The sequence below is a fragment of the Manihot esculenta genome, chromosome 15 (genome assembly GCF_001659605.2).
Source record: "Manihot esculenta cultivar AM560-2 chromosome 15, M.esculenta_v8, whole genome shotgun sequence".
Taxonomy (NCBI): Eukaryota; Viridiplantae; Streptophyta; class Magnoliopsida; order Malpighiales; family Euphorbiaceae; genus Manihot; species Manihot esculenta.
In genome coordinates this window covers 18,522,264-18,542,597 of record NC_035175.2, presented here as the reverse complement: position 1 = coordinate 18,542,597, position 20,334 = coordinate 18,522,264, and the positions used below count along the sequence as shown (strand labels likewise).

Below are 20,334 nucleotides of genomic sequence, written 5' to 3'. Positions count from 1 at the left end.
AAATTATAAAAAAATATTTTAACAGTATATTTAATCTTAATTTAAAATTTTAAATAAAATAAAATTTAATTAAAAATTAAATTAAAATTCTAAAAATAAAATGGTCGCTGATTAGTCGCTGATTGGTCGCTATTTAGCTACTAAACTAATTAGTCGCTAAATATAGTCGCAAATTACAACATTATATTTCCGCCCAAAATATTGTCGCAATTTCGTCGCAAATATGGTCGCTAATAATTCGCGCCATTAATTCCTGCTAGATTTAGCGACCATTTTATATTTGGTCGCTAAATAGCGACCAATTAACGATCAAATATTGGTCGTTAAGCTTTTTATTAAATAAAAATATTATTTCATTCATTTAGTAGCAGAATGGTCGCTGATTGGTTGCTATATAGCGACAAAAAAATTTGGTCGCTAATTTTGGTCGCAATTTCACAGTTTTTTTGTAGTGACACACCTGATACACGAGATAAGCCTGGTTCGTGCCACCTTCAAGGCCGGGCTCAACCAAGCTTCTTCACTTAGATCGGCCCAGTCCGTGACTAGCAGGCCCTCTCCTCTCAGACTCAGCGTCCGGCCCGACTCTCGGCCCAGCCCAGTATCCAGAGCCATACTAAGACAGCCTAGCAGATCCGCTCGAACGTACGCACGAGGAGAATCAGAGGCTGTTACGCATGGAGCAGGCTGCTGATACCCTCGTACGCCCGGATCTGTATGTCAGAGACGCGTGTCCCAATCATGAAAAGGTCTTTACACGTCACCAGCAAGCATAGCGAAATGGATAAAAGGGGAACCCCTCCCCAGAAAGTTTAAGTTTATTTTTCAATACCAAAACCCTTGTAAAACCCTATTCTATTGGATCTCAGATCATCATTAACTAACTAACCTGTACCTGAAAAATAAAATTATAATTTAAATAATTAATATTATTAATAATTTAGTTTATTAGTCAAGTTAAATTATTATTTTACTTTCATTTTTTTATAAGAAAGCACATAAAAATCCATTATTAGATATAAATATAATAATATTTTTATTTATTATTATAAAATTTTAATTAAAGTAAATATTTTATTTAAAGTTTTAAATTATTTTATAAAAATATTTAAATCTTAAAATTTGAAGTATAATTTTTTATTAATTATTTGTAAAAATATTAAAAACATTAATTATAATAAAAATATAATAGTTAAAAACAAAACCACCCAAACCCACCCTAATTCTTTTTCAATTTTTACTTCGATAGAGATACAGCTGCCCTCCATCTCTGATTCCCTTCCCACTTCCAGTCTACGCCTCTCTCCCCCACTTCACTGACGAGTGCCGAGACTGCCGGCAGCCCAGTCGAAGACAACCCTTCCCTCTCCCCAGTAGGCGCCGGCGGCATCTCCTTTTCTCTACTCTTCCCTCTCCCCAGTCGGCGACATCTCCTTTTCTCTCCCCAGTCGGCGACATCTCTTTTCCTCTCCCCAGTCAACGACATCTCTTTTCCTCTCCCAAGTCGGCGACAACTCGTTTCCCTCTTTCCCCAGTTGGCGTTTCTTTATTTCGTGGAATAGGTTATTCTAGTAATCATCGGTTGATTTTTATAATCAAGATTTGACTGGAACTCTCCTCAGGTTTGTAATCAGATTTTGATAATCAATAATTTTTACACATTTCTCAGCTTCCATATAAGCCTTCTGTTCCTTTGGGATTCCATTTCCACAAGCTCTCGCTGCTTTCGTTCTATCTCGCAGGAATGACTGACGGTCATCTCTTCAACAATATCTCTCTCGGAGGCCGTGGAGGCACGGTAAACTCTCTATCTTTCTCTCTTTTCTCAACTAACCAATATCATTGCTCTGTGCTTTTCGATGTTCGAAAGTAGTTCAATTTTGGAATCTTATTTTACTCAAAACATGATTATTACTTGTTTGTAGAAATTAATTTGGTTTTCGTTGGTTTGGTTGCTAGGAGTTACTATGGGCAATCGATGAATGATTAGAAATTTGTGTTTTGTGCATTAGGATTATGGTATTTTGAAACTCCGGTTTTCTTTTTTTCTTTTTTTATTTTTTATGCTTTGCTTAGGGTTTTTTGAGCGGGTTTTTGTCTGGAAACTTGTAGAGAATGATTTATGATTTTTTTTTGTCGAAGGTGATTTATGATTGTTGAACAATGATTTTTGCTTTTTGAAACCCTAATTATTTTCCATTTGTTGGCTTTTTTTGTGGTTTTTTTCTCCTTGGTTTGGTTGCTAAGTATTGGTGGGATAAATCATTGATTTGTAGTTCTTGTTTATCATTTTATGATTGTAAAAAAAAGAAAGAGGGAGAAATTAAGATTGTTGATCACTAAGAAAATCTAGAAGTAGTGTGAACTAGCAATAATATGGCTGTCCCTTTGTCTCATAAACCCTAATCTATCTATGGAATGTGACGCAATTTATCGATTTTACTTGTCCTGCAACATTCTCTTATTTAATTGTGATCAACATATACTTGTCCATTTCTGATTTTCCTTGTCATACAACATTTCTTGGGGGGATTGTGAGGGAACAAGTGACATTCTGTAAAGTGGTAACTGTGATAAAAATATATATTCAATCACATAATTGTCAGTTTTACCTTTTAACATGTTTAATTTCCTGATAAAATACTTCACTATGAATAACACAGTTGAATATAATATAAGTTTTCTGTTTACACCTACCTTGTCTACTTGTCTTCTTTCATACTGTAACCTAATTTATTGAATATGCTGAATATTTTCAATTGAAATTTGCTCTTTTTTGCTCCTTTCAATTTCGAAATTAAAGTACAGCCGCCCCCCCCCCCCCCCCCCAAAAAAAAAAAAAAAAAAAAAAGCTCACGTATGTGGTTTATTTGGTATGTGGTTTATTTGGTCAAATTATGAAATGCAGAACCCAGGGCAGCTAAAGTTACATTCAGGGGGAATTCAATGGAAGAAACAGGGTGGTGGTAAAGCAGTGGAAGTTGATAAAGCTGATATTACAGGAGTGACATGGATGAAGGTACCAAGGACAAATCAACTTGGTGTTCGGATCAAAGATGGCTTGTACTACAAATTCACTGGCTTCCGGGACCAGGTTATTCCTCTCCCTTTGGCACGTTGTTATTCTTGTCGTTGTTGAGTTGGAAATTGTAGCACATTCCTAAAATTTTTAGTCTTATTGTTACTAGATGCACATTCTATTGCATGGTAGCACATGCAATCCCCCCCCCCCCCCCCCCCCCTTTTCCTCCACAAAAAAAAAAAATTCATGTTTCATATAATGTTTCTTTGGAACATGCCTTAGCAAGCTGATGGTAATGTATTTATTGCTTCACATATTCATTAACTGCTTATCTTGTATAATTTCTTCATGTATTTTTCTTTTGGATTCTCTTAGACCCCTCTTTAAAACTAATCCTAAAAAATATGAAGGTTGTGTCCTATTGTCTTCGTCTCATCTCTCATGGACCTTTCACCTAATGCAGTTTTCAATTATCATTTTATGGGACCTTTTGGCGTTTCCTTTGACAAATCTTGCATGGGATGTTCATAACTTGCCTGTGCTAATTTTCTTTCCTCACCCTTGTAGGATATTGCGAACTTGACCAATTCTTTCCAGAGCAGTTGTGGAGTAACACTAGAAGAGAAGCATCTTTCAGTTACTGGACGTAATTGGGGAGAGGTTGATTTAAATGGTTGGTAGTTTGTGCCACATTAGCTTCCTTTGCTCATCTATTTAGATTTCCCCCCTGATCTTTGAGTTCCTTTGTAACCATTAAACTATATGACGGTTTGTAGTAGATCCTCCGATTTTAAAAATGGCTCTTACTTCTCATGCTTTGACACATGTAATCTTGTTGTGATACTTGTGTGCGGCTATTGATAGGAAATATGCTTACCTTTCTGGTTGGTTCAAAGCAAGCATTTGAGGTATCATTAGCAGATGTCTCACAAACTCAACTACAAGGAAAAAATGATTGTATCTTGGAGTTCCATGTGGATGATACAACTGGAGCTAATGAGGTTTGTGTGTACCATATATGCTGGTCATTCCCTTTGGAACAATTTTACTTTTGCTGCAACACTTTGTAAAGATTATTGCATGTTTACGTAGTGGGACCCCTACTATAATCCATTATACAAAGAGGAAGAGAAACAAATTACTAATTTATTAATTTTCAATTTAATGATCAGTCATAGGAAAAGGTCTGCCAAAATACATAGGCAACTTACATATGAATGGTACAGTTGTTCATCCTAGTACTATTAGGATTTGGAATCTCAAACCAGAAACTACTGAAGAAATTCTAATTTGGAATACAAAACCAACTTAAATCCCTAAATAAAATATAACACTACTCCCTAAATAATTAATAAAATCATAAATAATATGACATCCTAATTATTAGAAACCTAAATTTCCTAATTTTAGGAAGAAAAACTCATTCAAATAGCTATTGAAGTTTGATTTCCTTGACTGCATCATTTTCCTTTAGTTGTAGAAAACTCGATCTTGAGTTTTGTATTGCGGAAGAATCAAGAACTGAGCTGGGAAAACAAACAATTTGATTTTCTTTGTTGTTAGAAATAAAATTGAAACAAAGAACTCCATGCTTTCTTCACATCTCCTTGAACATTTTGAACTTCTTTTCACTAGGAACAAAAGAATTACATAAATGGAAGTTTTTTGCTTCAGTTTCTTCTCTCCCTAAAATAGATTTCTTCTGTTTTTCTTGCGTAGCTTCATCAACTTATTTCTCTAGAATGATTCCTCAAAGTTTCACACCGACTCTTATCGTCATGGATTTCAGCATTAATAGAAGTTTATAATTCTTCAAGCTCGGATTTTTCTATTTCATCTTTGAGCTGTGTCCATGTTGAAGTGAACACAATGGCTGAAGGGAAGAAAAAAATGGATTTGTGGACATAAACTAGAGGGAAAAGTGAGGAAGTGATGAAGTCAAGTGAAGACTGTGTTTGGAAGCAAGCAAGGAAAATTCATATTGGGCAGAAATTGCTCATATGTAATGGATCATATATAATACCAAATTGGTCTAGAACCAATAGCATAAAGGTGAGGAGAAACAAATTCGCTAGAGAAATAAATTATCAATTTAATAGTCAATAGGACTTGGTTATATTTAGTATAGTTGTTAATCCTATTACTACTGAGATTTATAATGTCAAACAAGAAAATACTAATCAAAACATAACTAGACGATCAAAACCTACTTAACTTCCTAGATAAAATATACTACTTCCCAATTAATAACATATTCTGAAATAATACAGACTTCTTAATTAATTGGAATCTAAAGATACTACTTATGCCATGAGAAATAAATTCATTAATAGTATTGTAGTAATAAAAGTTTGATTTCCTTGATTGTGTCCATCCCTTTACCAAATCTTTGTTTGACTCATTGCAAGTAAGATTGTCTCAGTAACAAGTTGGAAATAATTTAGGAATTTTAGTTTTCTTCATTTAATTATGAGGTAATTGTTTCCTATGACTATGTTTTTGTTGGAGGAAATAAGAGGGAAATTTAGAAGCGAAATAAAAATATTTTCTTCTCTTATTTTGTTTGGAATGGATGAAAATCGAGAAGGAAATAAAATGAGGGTGGAAAATAACAAATAGCAATAACTATTTATTTTCTCTTGTGGAGAGAGAGTGAGTAGAAAATAAATGATATTTACATGTTTAACCCCACAATTACTTATTTTAATTACAAATTAAAAGATAAAATGGATTACTATTGAAAGATCTACTTTTCCCTCTTATTTCCTCTCTAACATCCAACTAGAAGAGGAAAATAACTTTTTTCCCTCACTTGTATTTTTCACTTTTACTTTCTTTCCTTATTTCCCTCTATTTTCTTTCCTTGCCAACAAAGTTTCCAAACATAGGCTAAGTATATCGGTTCTGTGCCTGTAGAAAGATTCATTAATGGAGATAAGTTTTCACATACCTGGTAACAACACCCAATTTGTTGGTGATGAAAATCGACCTCCTGCTCAGGTGAGTTATTTAATTTTATTCTTCTTGTTATATATCCTCTCTCTCTCTCTCTTCCCTCCCCCTCCCCACCCCCCAAAAAAAAACCGAAAAAATAGTTGTTTTTCTTTTTTCCCGATTGGAAGAAATTTTTTTAAATTATCAGTTACAAGCATGTAATGCTCTGTCTATCCACTGATTTATTGACCATTGACTTTGTGCAAGGTTTTTCGAGAAAAGATTTTGTCAATGGCAGATGTTGATCCTGGTGGTGAAGAAGCTGTTGTTACATTTGATGGTGTTGCAATCCTGACACCAAGGTAGGAACTGTGGAAGATGCATGTACAAACATACGCTTGCCAATATAGCTACTTAGAAGACAAGCAAGAGACATCCATATGCCTTCAAATTTTGTTGCATTTCACATGCTGATTGGTTGAGATTACTTTCTGAATCTTTGTATGACTTGGAAAAGTATTTTCTTTATGCAGGGGCCGTTACAATGTTGAACTTCATCTGTCATTCTTGCGGCTCCAAGGACAGGCCAACGATTTCAAAATTCAATACAGCAGTGTTGTTCGCCTCTTTTTGCTTCCAAAGGTTAAATTTTCCCATTCATAGGGACACCTTTTTTTCCTCATTTGTGTATGAAACTGCTGATGACCATTTTCAATCACATCTGCCTGTTATGATGTATGTTGTGATTCTTTTGACTGTGTGTTGACTCATTTGCAATCCTGTTGTTGTACAACTTGTTTTCTATGAAATATCTCATGAGCTTCTTCTGATTTTCTTTTTGGGCAACAGTCTAACCAGCCGCATACTTTTGTCATTGTTACTCTGGACCCTCCTATACGTAAGGGGCAAACTTTGTATCCACACATTGTGTTGCAGGTATCATTTGTTGTGTTGGATTTGGCTTCTTATGATTATTTTTCTTTCATGCACTTATTATGTGTTGTTCTATTTCATTTGTTGTGTTGGATTTGGCTTCTTATGATTATTTTTCTTTCATGCACTTATTATGTGTTGTTCTATTTTCTAAAGTTTGATACTGACAATGTGGTCCAAAACACATTGTCAATCAATGAAGACCTTTTGAGCACAAAGTACAAAGACAAGTTAGAACCATCTTATAAGGTAATAATCGTACGTATATTTATGTTTCTTTTTTGGTCTAGATGGCTGCAAATACATTACTACTTAAATCTAAAATCTAAACCAAGAATCACTTGGGAACTTATTTACAAAATTGAAATGTCTTTTCTTGATGGATTCTTCATTAAACAGGGACTCATTCATGATGTGTTCACAACAGTATTGCGGGGCTTGTCTGGTGCTAAAGTAACTAAACCAGGAAAATTCCGTAGCTGTCAAGATGGTTATGCAGTGAAGTCATCACTGAAAGCTGAAGATGGTCTTCTTTATCCACTTGAGAAAAGCTTCTTCTTCTTACCAAAACCTCCTACCCTTATTCTTCATGAGGAGGTACACTTCTTATTAAGTTGTACATGCAAAGGTGTCTAATTTGGTGTTTTAATATGAATGTGTGGGTGCTTGTTTTATTTTGACGCGTGCCTAATGTTTCCCTTTTGGTTCTTATATACAAGATTGATTATGTTGAATTTGAGAGACACGCAGCTGGTGGCTCAAATATGCATTATTTTGATCTTCTTATAAGACTCAAAAGTGAGCAAGAACATCTGTTCCGAAACATCCAGAGAAATGAGTATCACAATCTTTTTGACTTCATCAGGTCTGTGGCTTTATCATCTATTCTATGATCTATGTGCATAGCATGGTTGTGCTTTAATTGTTCCATAGCTTTACCTTTCTTCCTTTCTTTTTAATTTTTCATAATTTTTGGTACAGTGGGAAGGGTCTGAAGATTATGAACCTAGGTGATATGCAAACAACAAATGGTGTGGCTGCTGTTCTCCAAAGTGATGATGATGATGCTGTTGACCCACATCTTGAGCGCATTAAGAATGAAGCTGGAGATGAGAGTGATGAAGAGGTGAAATTTTAATTGATAGTTGAAGTTACTGAATTATAGTCGTAGGGAAGCATTTTATTTTCGTATACTCCCTGTTTAGAATCAATAATTTCACAAGAATTCAATTCAATTAATTTCTTTTCTACCGATTCTCTTATTTGAAATGAAGGAATTTAATTCTTTTTAATGTAAAAAAATTCATTTTTAAAAGAAATTGGAATCATGCATGGTTTTGTAAGAAAATAATTCATTATAGTTCTAAACAGAGCCGTAATATGGATGTATGCATATCACTTTGTTTGCACATCACTTTGTATGGTTGCACTTGAGCAAGGGGCTTAGATGGTGATGGCTTGAATCTAATATTTACAGGATGAAGATTTTGTTGCGGACAAGGATGATGAAGGCTCTCCTACTGATGATTCTGGGGATGAAGAATCTGATGCTAGTGAAAGTGGAGATGAGAAAAAGGTTAGCCATTTTATATTGACCTCTATTGGTGCTGTATTAAAAGAAGTTGGATGATAATCTGTCGTAACTTAACATGAAATGAATTGCTAATTGTAGAAGCCTATGAAAAAGGAATCCACAAAGGAGCCCTCATCTTCAAAGGGTGTATCTAAGAAGAAAGTGAAAGATGGAAATGAGGATGGATCTAAGAAGAAAAAACAAAAGAAGAAGAAGGATCCAAATGCACCAAAGAAGGCAATGTCTGGTTTCATGTTCTTCTCACAAATGGAAAGGGAGGTTGGTCTAATACTCTCACTTCGGAGACAAATGGAAAAATATAATTTCATTGGACTTTCTTGGATATGCTGTTAACCTTGTCATGTTGCTTGATAACAGAATGTGAAGAAAAGTAATCCTGGCATTGCTTTTGGGGACGTAGGAAAAATTCTTGGAGACAGGTGGAAGCAACTGTCAGGTACATTTTCCGCTTCACTTTGCTATAGGATATCTTTTTTTACAAAGTATATGTTAAAAAAAACATATGGAAAGATAATTCATAGCATTTAGGGGTGAGCATTTGGTCGGTTTGGTTTAAAATCGAACCGACCCAAAAAAATAAAAAACCGAAATTTTGTTATTTATGAAAATGAACCAAAATGATTTTGGTAAGAAATCGAATCAAATCAAATTGGTCTGATTCAGTTCAATTCGGTTTGGTTTGAATTTTTAATAATTTTATTTTTATTTTTTACACCTTATTTTTATTATTTTAAAATTTAATTGAAATATTTTAACTTTGATTATGATCTAATATTTTTATATTAATAAAAATAATATACTATTATCACTAATCGATTCTGTTCGGTTTTTCTTATTTTTTTCTGACCAAAACCGAACTGAATCGAAATAACTGAAATTTTTTAAATTAATAACCGAACCGAACTGAAATGAATAAAAAAATTAAACTGAATTTTTGAATTAATTCGGTTCGGTTGGTTTTTCTGGTTTAAACCGAATACTGCTCACCCTAATAGCATCCATAAATTAAGGTTTTTCTTTACAATGAACTGTAATTAGAGATGACAAAATATATAGAAAATGGATTAACGAGAAAAGCATAAGAAAAGGAGAATGAACTCAATAATTAAAAAGTGCAAAATATATAGAGAATTGCAACAGATACAATCAATATTTTGGAAAGTGGAATAGCATTAAACAAGAAATAATTTGAGTTAACAATTTTAATAAAATCAACAGTAGCTCTCTAAATAAAATACAGATTCCTAAATTTCTTCCCAAAAAGTACATCTAAAATCCCTAATAGAAGGTCCTGCCTCTTATTCAATTGGTTACCTGCAAGCAATTATGCTGAAGAAATATACTCTGCAGCTTCAAGATTCAATCTATAGCTTCAAGATTCAAGGAGAGACAAAGGGGAGAGAAGAGTTGTTAAAGTGTAATTACTTATTGATTTGGTGGGTGATGGCTGTTTCGTATGAGGGAGAGGTTGTCAATGCGTGAGAGGCTCTCGTATTGTGAGAGAGAAGAGATAAGAGTGAAAAATTAAAGAAAATATGTTAAACTGTCATTTTAGTGAAAAATTAAATAAAATAGGTTAAATGGTGTCATTTTAATGATTGAAAAGTAAACGAAATCAGACCTGTCCAAACCGCAAAACCTGCGCTGTTTTGAACAGTTTACTGAGTGCCCGATCAGTTCAATGGGTTTCAGCTGGTTTTGACTTTCAGCGGTTCTTGAGAGTGAACCGAACTGCAAGGTATACCGGTTCATGGGTTTTACGGTCGGACTGCCCAGTTGGTTCATATTACTGAGATGTTTTAGCAGAGTTGCAAGTCATAATTTATTTTTATGTGGTCATATGCAGTGGAAGATAAAGAACCATACGAAGCAAAGGCTCGAGCAGATAAAAAGCGTTATAAAGATGAAGTCAGTGGCTACAAGAACCCTCAGCCTGTGAATTTGGGGTTGGGGAATGAATCTGACAGTGACTAGATGGTATGCTTCTTCCGGGCAATAACATCTCTGTAGAGACTACTATACTGTTGAATTATAAAGGTTTACTTAGAATAGAAATTGTTACTTTTCTTAATTATTAGAAAAAGAATATATGTATGTGGGATCTATAACAGGAAGTGTTCCTCTCCTATTACAACAGTAAAGAAGGTTAAATCTAAGATACGAAAACTAGGGGGGCTGGGATCTGGTAGATTTGAGACATTTGCAAGAAGTTTGATACCCAATCCCAAGTAAGAATGGTACCTAATTGGGCGTATAACGACAGTGTTACTGTGGGAGTATTAATTTGGAATTCTGTGCGGAATGGGTACCGTACCGTACTGCAGTTGCCCATCAAAACTCAAAAGGAACTTCAAGGCGCTACAACTAATCTGTTTGTTTTTATTTTTATTTTTATTTTTTTTTCTTTCTAGGAAATAACCTATTTATAATGTTTTGAAAGTCTAATCCTTGCTACACCTCATCTTATGCCAAACATACCTACAAATCATATATTTATATTTATAATTATAATGTCTGATCATTTAATCTGTTTCATAATTTTTATTATTTTAAAATTGTTGTCTATTTTTTTTTACATATGATTAATTAATTTTATCTTATTTTTAAAATAATCTCTTTTCAGTTGTTAAAATAAATTTTAGTATTTAATAAAAATTAATATTTTTGAGATGAATATAATTAAAAAGTTAATTAAAAAATATTTTTTAATAAATAAAATGAATAAAAATTATGGGATGGGTATAAATTACAATAAAAAATTTTAAGATAAAATTATTAAATAATATATCTCTTTCTATTATCAAGATTTAATAATCAACTTACATTGCTTCATAAGGAAATTCACCTACTAGTTTACTACTGATGCTAGTCCTGGTATTAAAATAAAAAAAAAATCAATTGAAGATATTTATGCACAAAGCATATCCATGTCTGAAGCATCAATATATCCATGTCTGAAGCATCAATTATTTTACAAAATGCAAATGAGAAGTTATTTGTGACTCTTAAGACTTCTAACAAATCCAAGAAATTTGATACCATGACTATCATGATGACCAATACAACTTCTCTAGAAGAGCAAATCATTAAAATAAGCAAAATTTTAAAGACACCGGTTGATTCAGTCAAAGAGAAAGATAATCAAATTGCTTATTTAATGAGTAAGGTGGATGAAATGTTTGAGAAAGCACCAATTTCCACCGAGAAATTTCAAACACAAAATCAATAAGAAGGTGTAAAGAGTTCCACCGTTGGTGCTGCAAAAAGCTTGCAAGTTGTTGGTGGTGGTTCGATTCCTGTGAACCAACTCAAGGATATCATTAAAGAGGCCATCAAGGATCAAGTTAAAAGTATTACTCAGCCTTCTTATATATATGCTAAGCTTTACACTCAAAGAATTAACCTCATGAAGATGCCCCAAAGTTTCAACAATTTGATGGTAAAGACAACATGTGGCTCATTTTGTCGAAACTTGTAATAATGTTGGTACTAAGGGAGATCTCATAGTCAAGTAGTTTGTTTGATCATTAAAAAGAAAATGCCTTTAATTAGTATACTGACTTGGAGCCATGCACCATTAACAGTTGGGAATAACTTGAACGAGAATTTCTCAACTATTTCTATAGTACTTGTCGAATAGTGAGCATGATTGAACTTACAAACACTTGTCAATGGATAGAAGAACCTATGATTGACTACATTCATAGATGGAGAAACTTAAGTCTAAACTACAAAGATTGCCTCTTAGAAATGTTTACTTTGGATATGTGTATATAGGGCATACATTGAGGGTTGAGGTACATTTTTTAAGGCATCAAGCCCAAGACTTTAAAAAAATTAGCTACTCATGCTCATGATATAGAGTATAGAATTGCTACAGTAGGAAGTCAAGGATTTTCAATGTAAGAACCCAAGAAAGCTAAGGACAAGCATGAATTTCGTAAAAGGGGCAAAGCTCCTGCAAAAGTTGATTTTCTGCAAATTAATTTCATTGAATTGCCAGAAATGAAATGTCTAGAAGAGGCTGACCGTGTGAATGATCCAAACTACTATTCTTTTTCACGAATAGCACTGGCGCACCCTATGGTGAAACACTAGGTCGAATAAAGCCCTTATCAAGTAATTATTGTAATTGTATTTTCAACTCTTTCAATTCTATAGGAGCCATTCTGTAAAGAGTAATTGAAATAGGTGCAGTTCTTGGCACAACTTCTATAGAAAAATCCACTTCCCTTTCTGGAGGTAACCCTAATCCTTGCTTAAAGTGTTTACATCTTTCTTCCTCTGTAGGAACTATCTTTGTGGCATACTTACTAAGTCTGACAAATTCTCGCTCATACTCAGTTACTGTAACTGTAACGACCCGGAAACCAAACTGCTACCGGTGCTAGGATTCAGATCGACTTAAGGTCGTCGGAACCCGTAGCAAGCTTACTATACCTCTTGTGTACCTGATGAAATCCCATACATGATCAAACATCATCACAAAAATTTAAACATTTCATAGAACCAAGCTCAACCTGTACATGTATTATACTGAAAACATAAAACCCATACTAGAGCCCTCATCAAATGCTCTAGTATGGTTAACATCACATGCCTCAAGCTTGGTTCAAACATAACTCAAAATTAAAATTTTTACATAAGGATCATGTTAACATCTTAAGAGATTTGAAGGAAAAACAACAAAGCATCAAAGGGAGGCAAGGACTCACCTCTGCCCGAAAATGGAGAGAAAACCCTCACATTTTCGGGCTGAAGGCCTCTTATAGGTGGCTGGACAGACCACCTTCGGGGGCCGAAAGGGGAGGTCCCGCGGCAGCACCACCTTCGGCGGCCGAATCTGGTTTTTCCTTTCAAAACTATTTTCTTTCCTTTTTAACTTAAAATCTTAAAATCATTTTAAGAAAACCTTGTTTTACCCTTCTAGAGAGATTCCAACCTCGAGATTCCGGGTTCCAACGGGGATTCCATCGGAAGATTGGAATTCCGATGCCGGAGTCTAGTCAGGTATTACATTTTTTCCCATCGCGATTTCCTTATTCCTCAGCTTTCTGATTTGCATGTCTATGATCTGCACTGGTTGCTCAACATAGGTGAGATCTCCTATGATCTCTACATCGGGTTCATAAGAACTTTACCCGGATCTGACACAAATTTTCGTAACATGGAAACATGAAAAACCGGATGGATCCTCTCCATTGAAGCAGGTAAATCTAACTTGTAAGATACATTCCCAATCTTTTGCAAAATTTCAAAGGGTCCAATGTATCTTAGAGCTAGATTGCCTTTCTTTCCAAAACGAATCACCCCCTTCATAGGAGACACCTTAAGCAACACCATATCCCCCTCCTGGAACACAACATGCTTTCTGCGGACGTCTGCATAGCTCTTTTGTCTGCTCACTGCCGTTCTGATCCTCTCTTTAATGATAGGCACTACCCTGCTGGTGATCTCTACTAACTCTGGCCCTGCCAAAGCCCTTTCTCCTACTTCTTCCCAGCATACAGGTGACCTGCACTTCCTCCCATATAGAGCTTCATAAGGAGCCATCCCTATGCTAGCATGGTAACTGTTATTGTAGGCAAACTCCACCAATGGTAGATGTTGCCTCCAAGAACCGCCAAAGTCTAGCACACACATCCTCAGCATGTCTTCTATGGTTTGGATGGTTCTCTCTGACTGTCCGTCAGTCTGTGGATGGAAGGCAGTGCTAAAGTCTAGCCTTGTGCCCATAGCATTCTGCAGACTCCGCCAAAACCTGGAGGCAAGCTGGGGTCCCCTATCCGACATGATTGAAACTGGAGCCCCATGCAGCCTGACAATCTCTTCCACATATACCTGCGGCAGCTTGTCCACGGAGTAACCACTCCTGACAGGAATGAAGTGAGCGGATTTGGTCAATTTGTCCACTATTATCCATATAAAATCTAGTCTGTTGGACGTTGCTGGTAACCCCACCACGAAATCCATCGCTACATTTTCCCATTTTCATTCTGGAATTGGTAGTGGGTTGAGCATCCCAGCTGGCTTCTGATACTCTAGCTTCACCCTCTGACATATTTCACAAGCGGACACAAATTGCGCCACTTCCTTCTTCATAGCTGGCCACCAATAAACTCTCTTCAGATCCTGATACATTTTGGTGGCCCCAGGGTGAACACTGTACCTAGCATTATGAGCCTCTCTCATAATGTCTCCCTTCAGACTTACGTCATCTGGTACACATAATCTGTTTCCGTAATGGAGGATCCCTTTATTATTGAATCTAAACTCACCATTCTTGCTTGTCTGAACAGTTCTCGCTATTTTCACCAACTTTGGGTTCTCGTGCTGTTTCTGTGCGACTTGCTCCAAAAACACGGGTGTCACTCTCATCTGAGCCACTAGTGCACCTATACCAAACAACTCTAGCTGCAAACCCTAATTGACTGTGCGGTTGTTGAAGCTGGTCAAAAAATAACATTTTTGGTTATCCACAATTTTACAACTGTAGATAGTGGTAAAAGGATCGAATCCACAGGGAATTGATACTTACTTATTTTCCTAATCAAGACCAAGTAAATAAATAGACAATAAAAATAAATTGGGGGGTTTTGAGGTTTGACGACTAAACTAGAATTAAAAATAGCAAAGTAAAGCAAGTAATTAAGTAAAGAGAATTCAATATGAGAAAAGATCTAGTTGAAGAATTGGATCCACTTTAGTTGTTGGGATTGATCATTGATGCTTATATTCTTTTATTTGGCTCAATAAATTAGTTATGGAGGTGGAAGACGCTTCTCACCTCCATATCTCCCCTTAAGCATAGGTTAATTAGGGAACGTCCTCTAATTAACCACTAATCAACAAGTTGCTAAGGAACGTCCTTGGGCCTTTGGCATCTAACAACTGTTAATTGCATTAAGAAATAGAGAGACCTAATTCTAGCTACCCAAACGTATGGTGATGTTGCTAGATCATACAATTTCCTAGACAACTAAAGTTTCACCTAATCTTCAACTAGAAATAAGGGTTTTAGCCACTCATGACTGAAACAAACATAAAAGAAAAGAAAGAAAGCAAGAAAAAAGAAGAGGAAAGGCCGGCTAGGGGCGCGCGGCTGCTGGAGAAGTTCCTGCCGAAGATGTTGATCAGATCTAAAGATGATAGGTGCTGGTTTGCTGTCTTCTATTTATAGATGAAGGGCTGCCCTAATTTCCTTGTTTGGATTGGATTTCTTTTCCCAATTGGAGTTGAATTCTTGGAAGGTAATTGTATCTTGATGAGATTTGGCTTCCTAAATATGTGGGATTTAGCATTGAAGTCCCTTGAAGGGTTGCTGAGCTATCCTCACGTGTTTGGTGTGAAGAGGACTTCTTGAAGATTCAAAATTTGAATTTCCCGCAATCTGCTGTCTGTTGTCGCAGGTGTTGTTTGCCCGGGTTGTTTGGGCAAACAGCTTGGGCAAATAGTCTATCTCCCTTCTGTCTGTGCACTGCTTCTGTCCTGTTTGCCCAGTCTGTTTGGGCAAACAGTCTGGTAAAACAACATATTATTCTTCTCCCATTTCAGCTTCAATTTGGATTTGGGCAAACGGACTTGGGCAAATCAGCTTGTTCTCTTTTGCTCTCTTTTGGGCAGTTTTAAGGCCATTTTTACCAAATTGCCCTTTTACACCATTTTCTGCAAAATAAGATCAAAACCATAAAATTAGGCAGAAAATGTGTAAATTAACATAAATAACAATATAGAAAATGGGTCTAAATTTGGCTCTATCAAATACTCCCACACCTAGCCTTTTGCTTGTTCTCAAGCAAATAGACTTAGTCAAACAAGCTCTCTTTGCTTCTTGATCCTTTATTTCCACTTAAGCTCTTACCCTAGACCCCTACTTTGAAGCATTGCAGTGAAGAGTGCATTCACCCAAGGTTATTTTCCTATTTTCCTTGTCTCCCTTTACCTACCATGGTTACTATTTGTTTTCTTCAAGAGAGAGATTATACATGCACATATTCTTGTTTAGTTTAGACTCTTTCTAGCTTTCGGAGTGACTTGCCCTTTACTTGAAGCACTTTACTTTTTATTCAGCTTTTTGCACTTTTATCTTTGCCTGAAAAAGTCACCAACCTTTTGACGTGAAGGTACATATTGGTGATACCCACTCCCAATTACTCAGTTGGTCACTTGTCCAAGTGGCTACTAGCACTGTTCATAGTCTTTGACCATTGGAACAGTTTTTATTTTGTGCTTTTGAGGTCTTTGCCTTTACTGAATTTTCTTTTTTCTTTTTCAATGATTTGGGCAAATCAACATCAATTGCTAAAATAAGTCATGTTTAGTTTTTTACACATCTTTATTATGCTCTCTAATGAGTAATGTCATATATTTTTCACCATGGCAAGCTCCAAGATTCAATTTAAAAGGAAATTCCCAAAAATGAATACAACTCACTACAATTGATTCAACTTAGGTTTAAAGAGTCATTACATCAATGGGGTCATGGAAAGAAAGCTCATTCAAGATAGCCTATATGTTTGAGTAGAGCAAATCAAAACAGAAAAAGGAAAAACTGTGGCTATATGTGTGTGAATTGAAAACAAAAATAGCAAAATGAAAAAATCCAATGAAAAAAAATTCACCTAATGTGTGCTAATTAAAAATTAAAGCCTAATGGATCTAAAAGAAATAAAAAAGAATGCATGAAGCATCAAAATTCAGAGATATGCACCCCCACACCTAAATCATGCATTGTCCTCAATGTATGGAAAAATTAAAGCTTAAGTGAAAAATAGATTACTCCCCTGGTGTGGTTGTTTGCCCAAGCTGTTTGGGCAAACAGCTGGCTGCTTCAGGTGTTGTTGCGTGCAGGTGGGGCTGCCTGCTGATAGGCCTGCCGGGCTGGTGCTGCGTGCTGGGCTGTTTGCCGAAGGTTTTCCTGAGTTGTTTGCGCTGTTTTCCTAGTTTGTTTGGGCAAAAAGTTTGGTCAAATAGCTTTCCACCTGCAAAAAAAAAATAATTAAAACCTGGAAGTGGGTTATGGCACTGGTTTCTGCACATCTGGTTTGCCCTGCTCATTTGGGCAAGCAAACACATATCTCTGTTTTTTTTTTTTTAATAGAACCTATCTCTCATGGAGGATGATTTAGTGGAACCTCCTCTGCCACTTCCATCATAGGGGGGTTTTAGCCTCCTTTGGGCATGGAATGAATGTTCATGGAGGTGGCTTTCATTTTCTGCACATTCTAGAAGTTGCTGTATGGGGATCTGCTGCTCGGACAAACAAGTTTTTGCCTTTTTCTGCTGTTTGGGCATACAGGATTCTTCCAGTTTTGCTTCTGCTGTTTGTTTGGTCGAAGAGCAGCTCACTTGTGCAAGCAATCTGGTCGTGCTGGATTCTGCCTTTTCATGCTGTTTGGGCAAACAGCAGCCTGCTTGTTGCTTCTCTACCGGCTGTTTGGGCGGACAACAGTCTGCCTGCTGTTTCTGTGTACAACAGACCATTGTTGTCCGTTTCAGCTCTCCTTGGCTTCCTTTATCTTCCTGGCTGTCCTCCCTATAAAAATCAGTGTTTAGCATATCATTTTGATCCATATCAAAAATTTCTTGGCTCAAACAATCAATGATATCTAAACTATAAACAGGGGATATGTCATGGGGATATTTCATAGCATCATAAACATTGAATTTTATTACTTCCCCTTCAAATTCCATAGTCAATGTGCCATCATGCACATCAATCTTAGTTCTGGCCGTGCTCAAGAAGGGTCGTCCAAGCAATGTGTCTGAAGTGGTGTAGGTATTGTCTTCCTCCATATCAATCACATAAAAATCAGCTGGAAAGACAAGTTGGTCTACTTGGACTAGGACATCTTCAAGAATGCCTTTGGGATATACCAGGGATCTGTCAGCCAATTGGATCACCACCCTAGTGTCCTTAAGTGCACCTGCATTCAAAGAGTTATAAATAGAAAGAGGCATAACATTAATTGATGCACCTAAGTCACACATGGCCTTCTTTATGCCAACATTGTCAATTTTGCAAGAAACGACAAACATCCCTCGATCTTTGCACTTCGCTGGTATTTTTCTCTTTATGACAGCAGTAACTACTTCTCCCACGCTCACTTTTTCTTTTTCAGCAAGCTTCCTTCGGTTGGTACACAACTCTTTTAAGAATTTTGCATACCTTGGTATTTGTTTAACCACATCAAGCAAAGGTATGTTGATTTCCACCTTCCTAAAGGTTTCAAGGATTTCTTTTTCTTCTTTTTCTTTTTGTGATTTTTCAAACCTTTTTGGAAAGGGGGGAGGAATCTTGAAGCTTGGTTGCTGGTTTGCACTCTGCTGCTGGTATGCTGGTGTTGTTTGCCCAGTCTGTTTGGGCAAACAATGCTTTGTCTGCTGGGGCAAACTGTCCCTTTCTGCATTCTGTCTGCTTGTATGCCCAGTCTGTTTGGGCAAACAGCAGTCTGTCTCAGTTTCTGGCAGTTTTTCTTCAGCTAGATGTCTTTGCAATTCTGAACCTCTATCATCAGCCTTGACATCTTGAAGTTCTTTTCCACTTCTTAACATTATGGCGCTCACATTTTGCTTGGGATTGGCCTCGGTTTGGGATGGCAACTTTCCTTGAGTTTCAAGTTTGCTCACGGAGGTGGCAATTTGACCCATTTGCTGTTGGAGACTTTGCACAGTGTTCGCCAATGACTTCATCATCTCCTCAAGGTGCATGTTGGAGCTTTGAGGTGCTGCTTGGGCTGGATTCCTTTGATAATTTTGGTAGTTGTTAGCCCTAGCATAGCTGAAGTTTGGATGGTCCTTCCAACCTGGATTGTAAGTATTGGAGTATGGATTATGTCTTGGCCGCCCATTAAATCCTCCAATGGCATTTACTTGCTGGTCATCCTCTTGAAGAGTGGGACATTGATCAGTTGGGTGTCCCACATGTGCACATATCCCTCATGGCCTGATTTGCTGAATTTGTTGAGCTTGTTAGGATTGACCTATAACAAGACTTCCCACAGCAGAGGTTAGTTCAGAAATTTGAGATGTGAGAGAATATGTACTTACCTCATTAATTCTCCTTGACAGCTGCCTTTCATCTCCATATTGTCTAGATGCGGCTGCAAGTGTTGAAATCAAATCTCTAATTGCTTGAGGCATTCTATCTTCAATTGAACCTCCACATGCTACATCAATGAATTTTCTTTCGGATGGTAGCAAACCACCATAGAAGTATTCTATGAGTGATTTATCTGAAATGTCATGTTGTGGACAGCTTGTGCATAGTCTCTTGAATCTTTCCCAATAGTCATACAAATCCTCAGTGTCTTTTTGCTTTATGCCACTAATCTCCCTTCTTATGCCTATGGCCTTAGAGGCTGGAAAATATTTATTCAAAAAGGCTCTAACCATACCATCCCATGAAGTGATTGATTCGGGTGGTAGGTAAAATAGCCAATCTTTGGCATAATTGTCAAGTGAGAAGGGGAATGCTCTTAATTTCACATGTTCTTCAGATATGCTTTGCGGCCTCATGGTAGAACATACTATGTGAAATTCCTTCAAGTGTTTATGGGGTTCTTCATTCTCCAAACCTCTGAATTTAGGTAGGAGGTGTATCAAACCTGTTTTGAGTTCAAAAGGTGTTGTCAATGATGGATAGGTGATGCAAAGAGGTGCTTGGTCACCTACAGGGGCTGCTAACTCTCTTAGAGTTCTTTCCCTTGGAATTGGTGCCCTTAATGCTTGATTTTCTGGTTGAATTTCAGCATATACAGCAGGTTCTGCTGGTCTTGGTTGAGGGGCAGCATATTGCATGTTGTATTCTGCCATATTAGCAGCTGTTTGGCAAACACAGCAGTGGGTGTTG

General features: G+C 36.5%; 1 protein-coding gene across 4 annotated transcripts in view; it reads left to right on the top strand.

Annotated features, from left to right (window-relative positions):
• The first annotated feature begins 1,221 nt into the window (after window positions 1-1,221).
• The window catches only part of LOC110601170 (FACT complex subunit SSRP1), a 35,606-nt gene continuing 16,493 nt past the window's right edge, over window positions 1,222-20,334 (top strand). Inside the window, exons 1-17 of one of the 4 annotated variants that reach the window (XM_043951221.1) lie at window positions 1,222-1,622; window positions 1,743-1,798; window positions 2,909-3,094; window positions 3,590-3,695; window positions 3,887-4,023; window positions 5,939-6,022; window positions 6,224-6,318; window positions 6,490-6,598; window positions 6,806-6,892; window positions 7,046-7,138; window positions 7,289-7,486; window positions 7,609-7,754; window positions 7,871-8,015; window positions 8,367-8,465; window positions 8,562-8,741; window positions 8,841-8,919; window positions 10,176-10,387. In XM_043951221.1, the coding sequence (XP_043807156.1) occupies window positions 1,745-1,798; window positions 2,909-3,094; window positions 3,590-3,695; window positions 3,887-4,023; window positions 5,939-6,022; window positions 6,224-6,318; window positions 6,490-6,598; window positions 6,806-6,892; window positions 7,046-7,138; window positions 7,289-7,486; window positions 7,609-7,754; window positions 7,871-8,015; window positions 8,367-8,465; window positions 8,562-8,741; window positions 8,841-8,919; window positions 10,176-10,276 (1,899 nt within the window). In that variant the 5' untranslated portion in view covers window positions 1,222-1,622; window positions 1,743-1,744 and the 3' untranslated portion in view covers window positions 10,277-10,387. Of the gene's footprint in view, window positions 1,623-1,742; window positions 1,799-2,908; window positions 3,095-3,589; window positions 3,696-3,886; window positions 4,024-5,938; window positions 6,023-6,223; window positions 6,319-6,489; window positions 6,599-6,805; window positions 6,893-7,045; window positions 7,139-7,288; window positions 7,487-7,608; window positions 7,755-7,870; window positions 8,016-8,366; window positions 8,466-8,561; window positions 8,742-8,840; window positions 8,920-10,175; window positions 10,640-20,334 lie in introns of those variants that run through there. The other 3 variants (XM_043951222.1, XM_043951220.1, XM_043951223.1) reach the window with 3 other exon arrangements.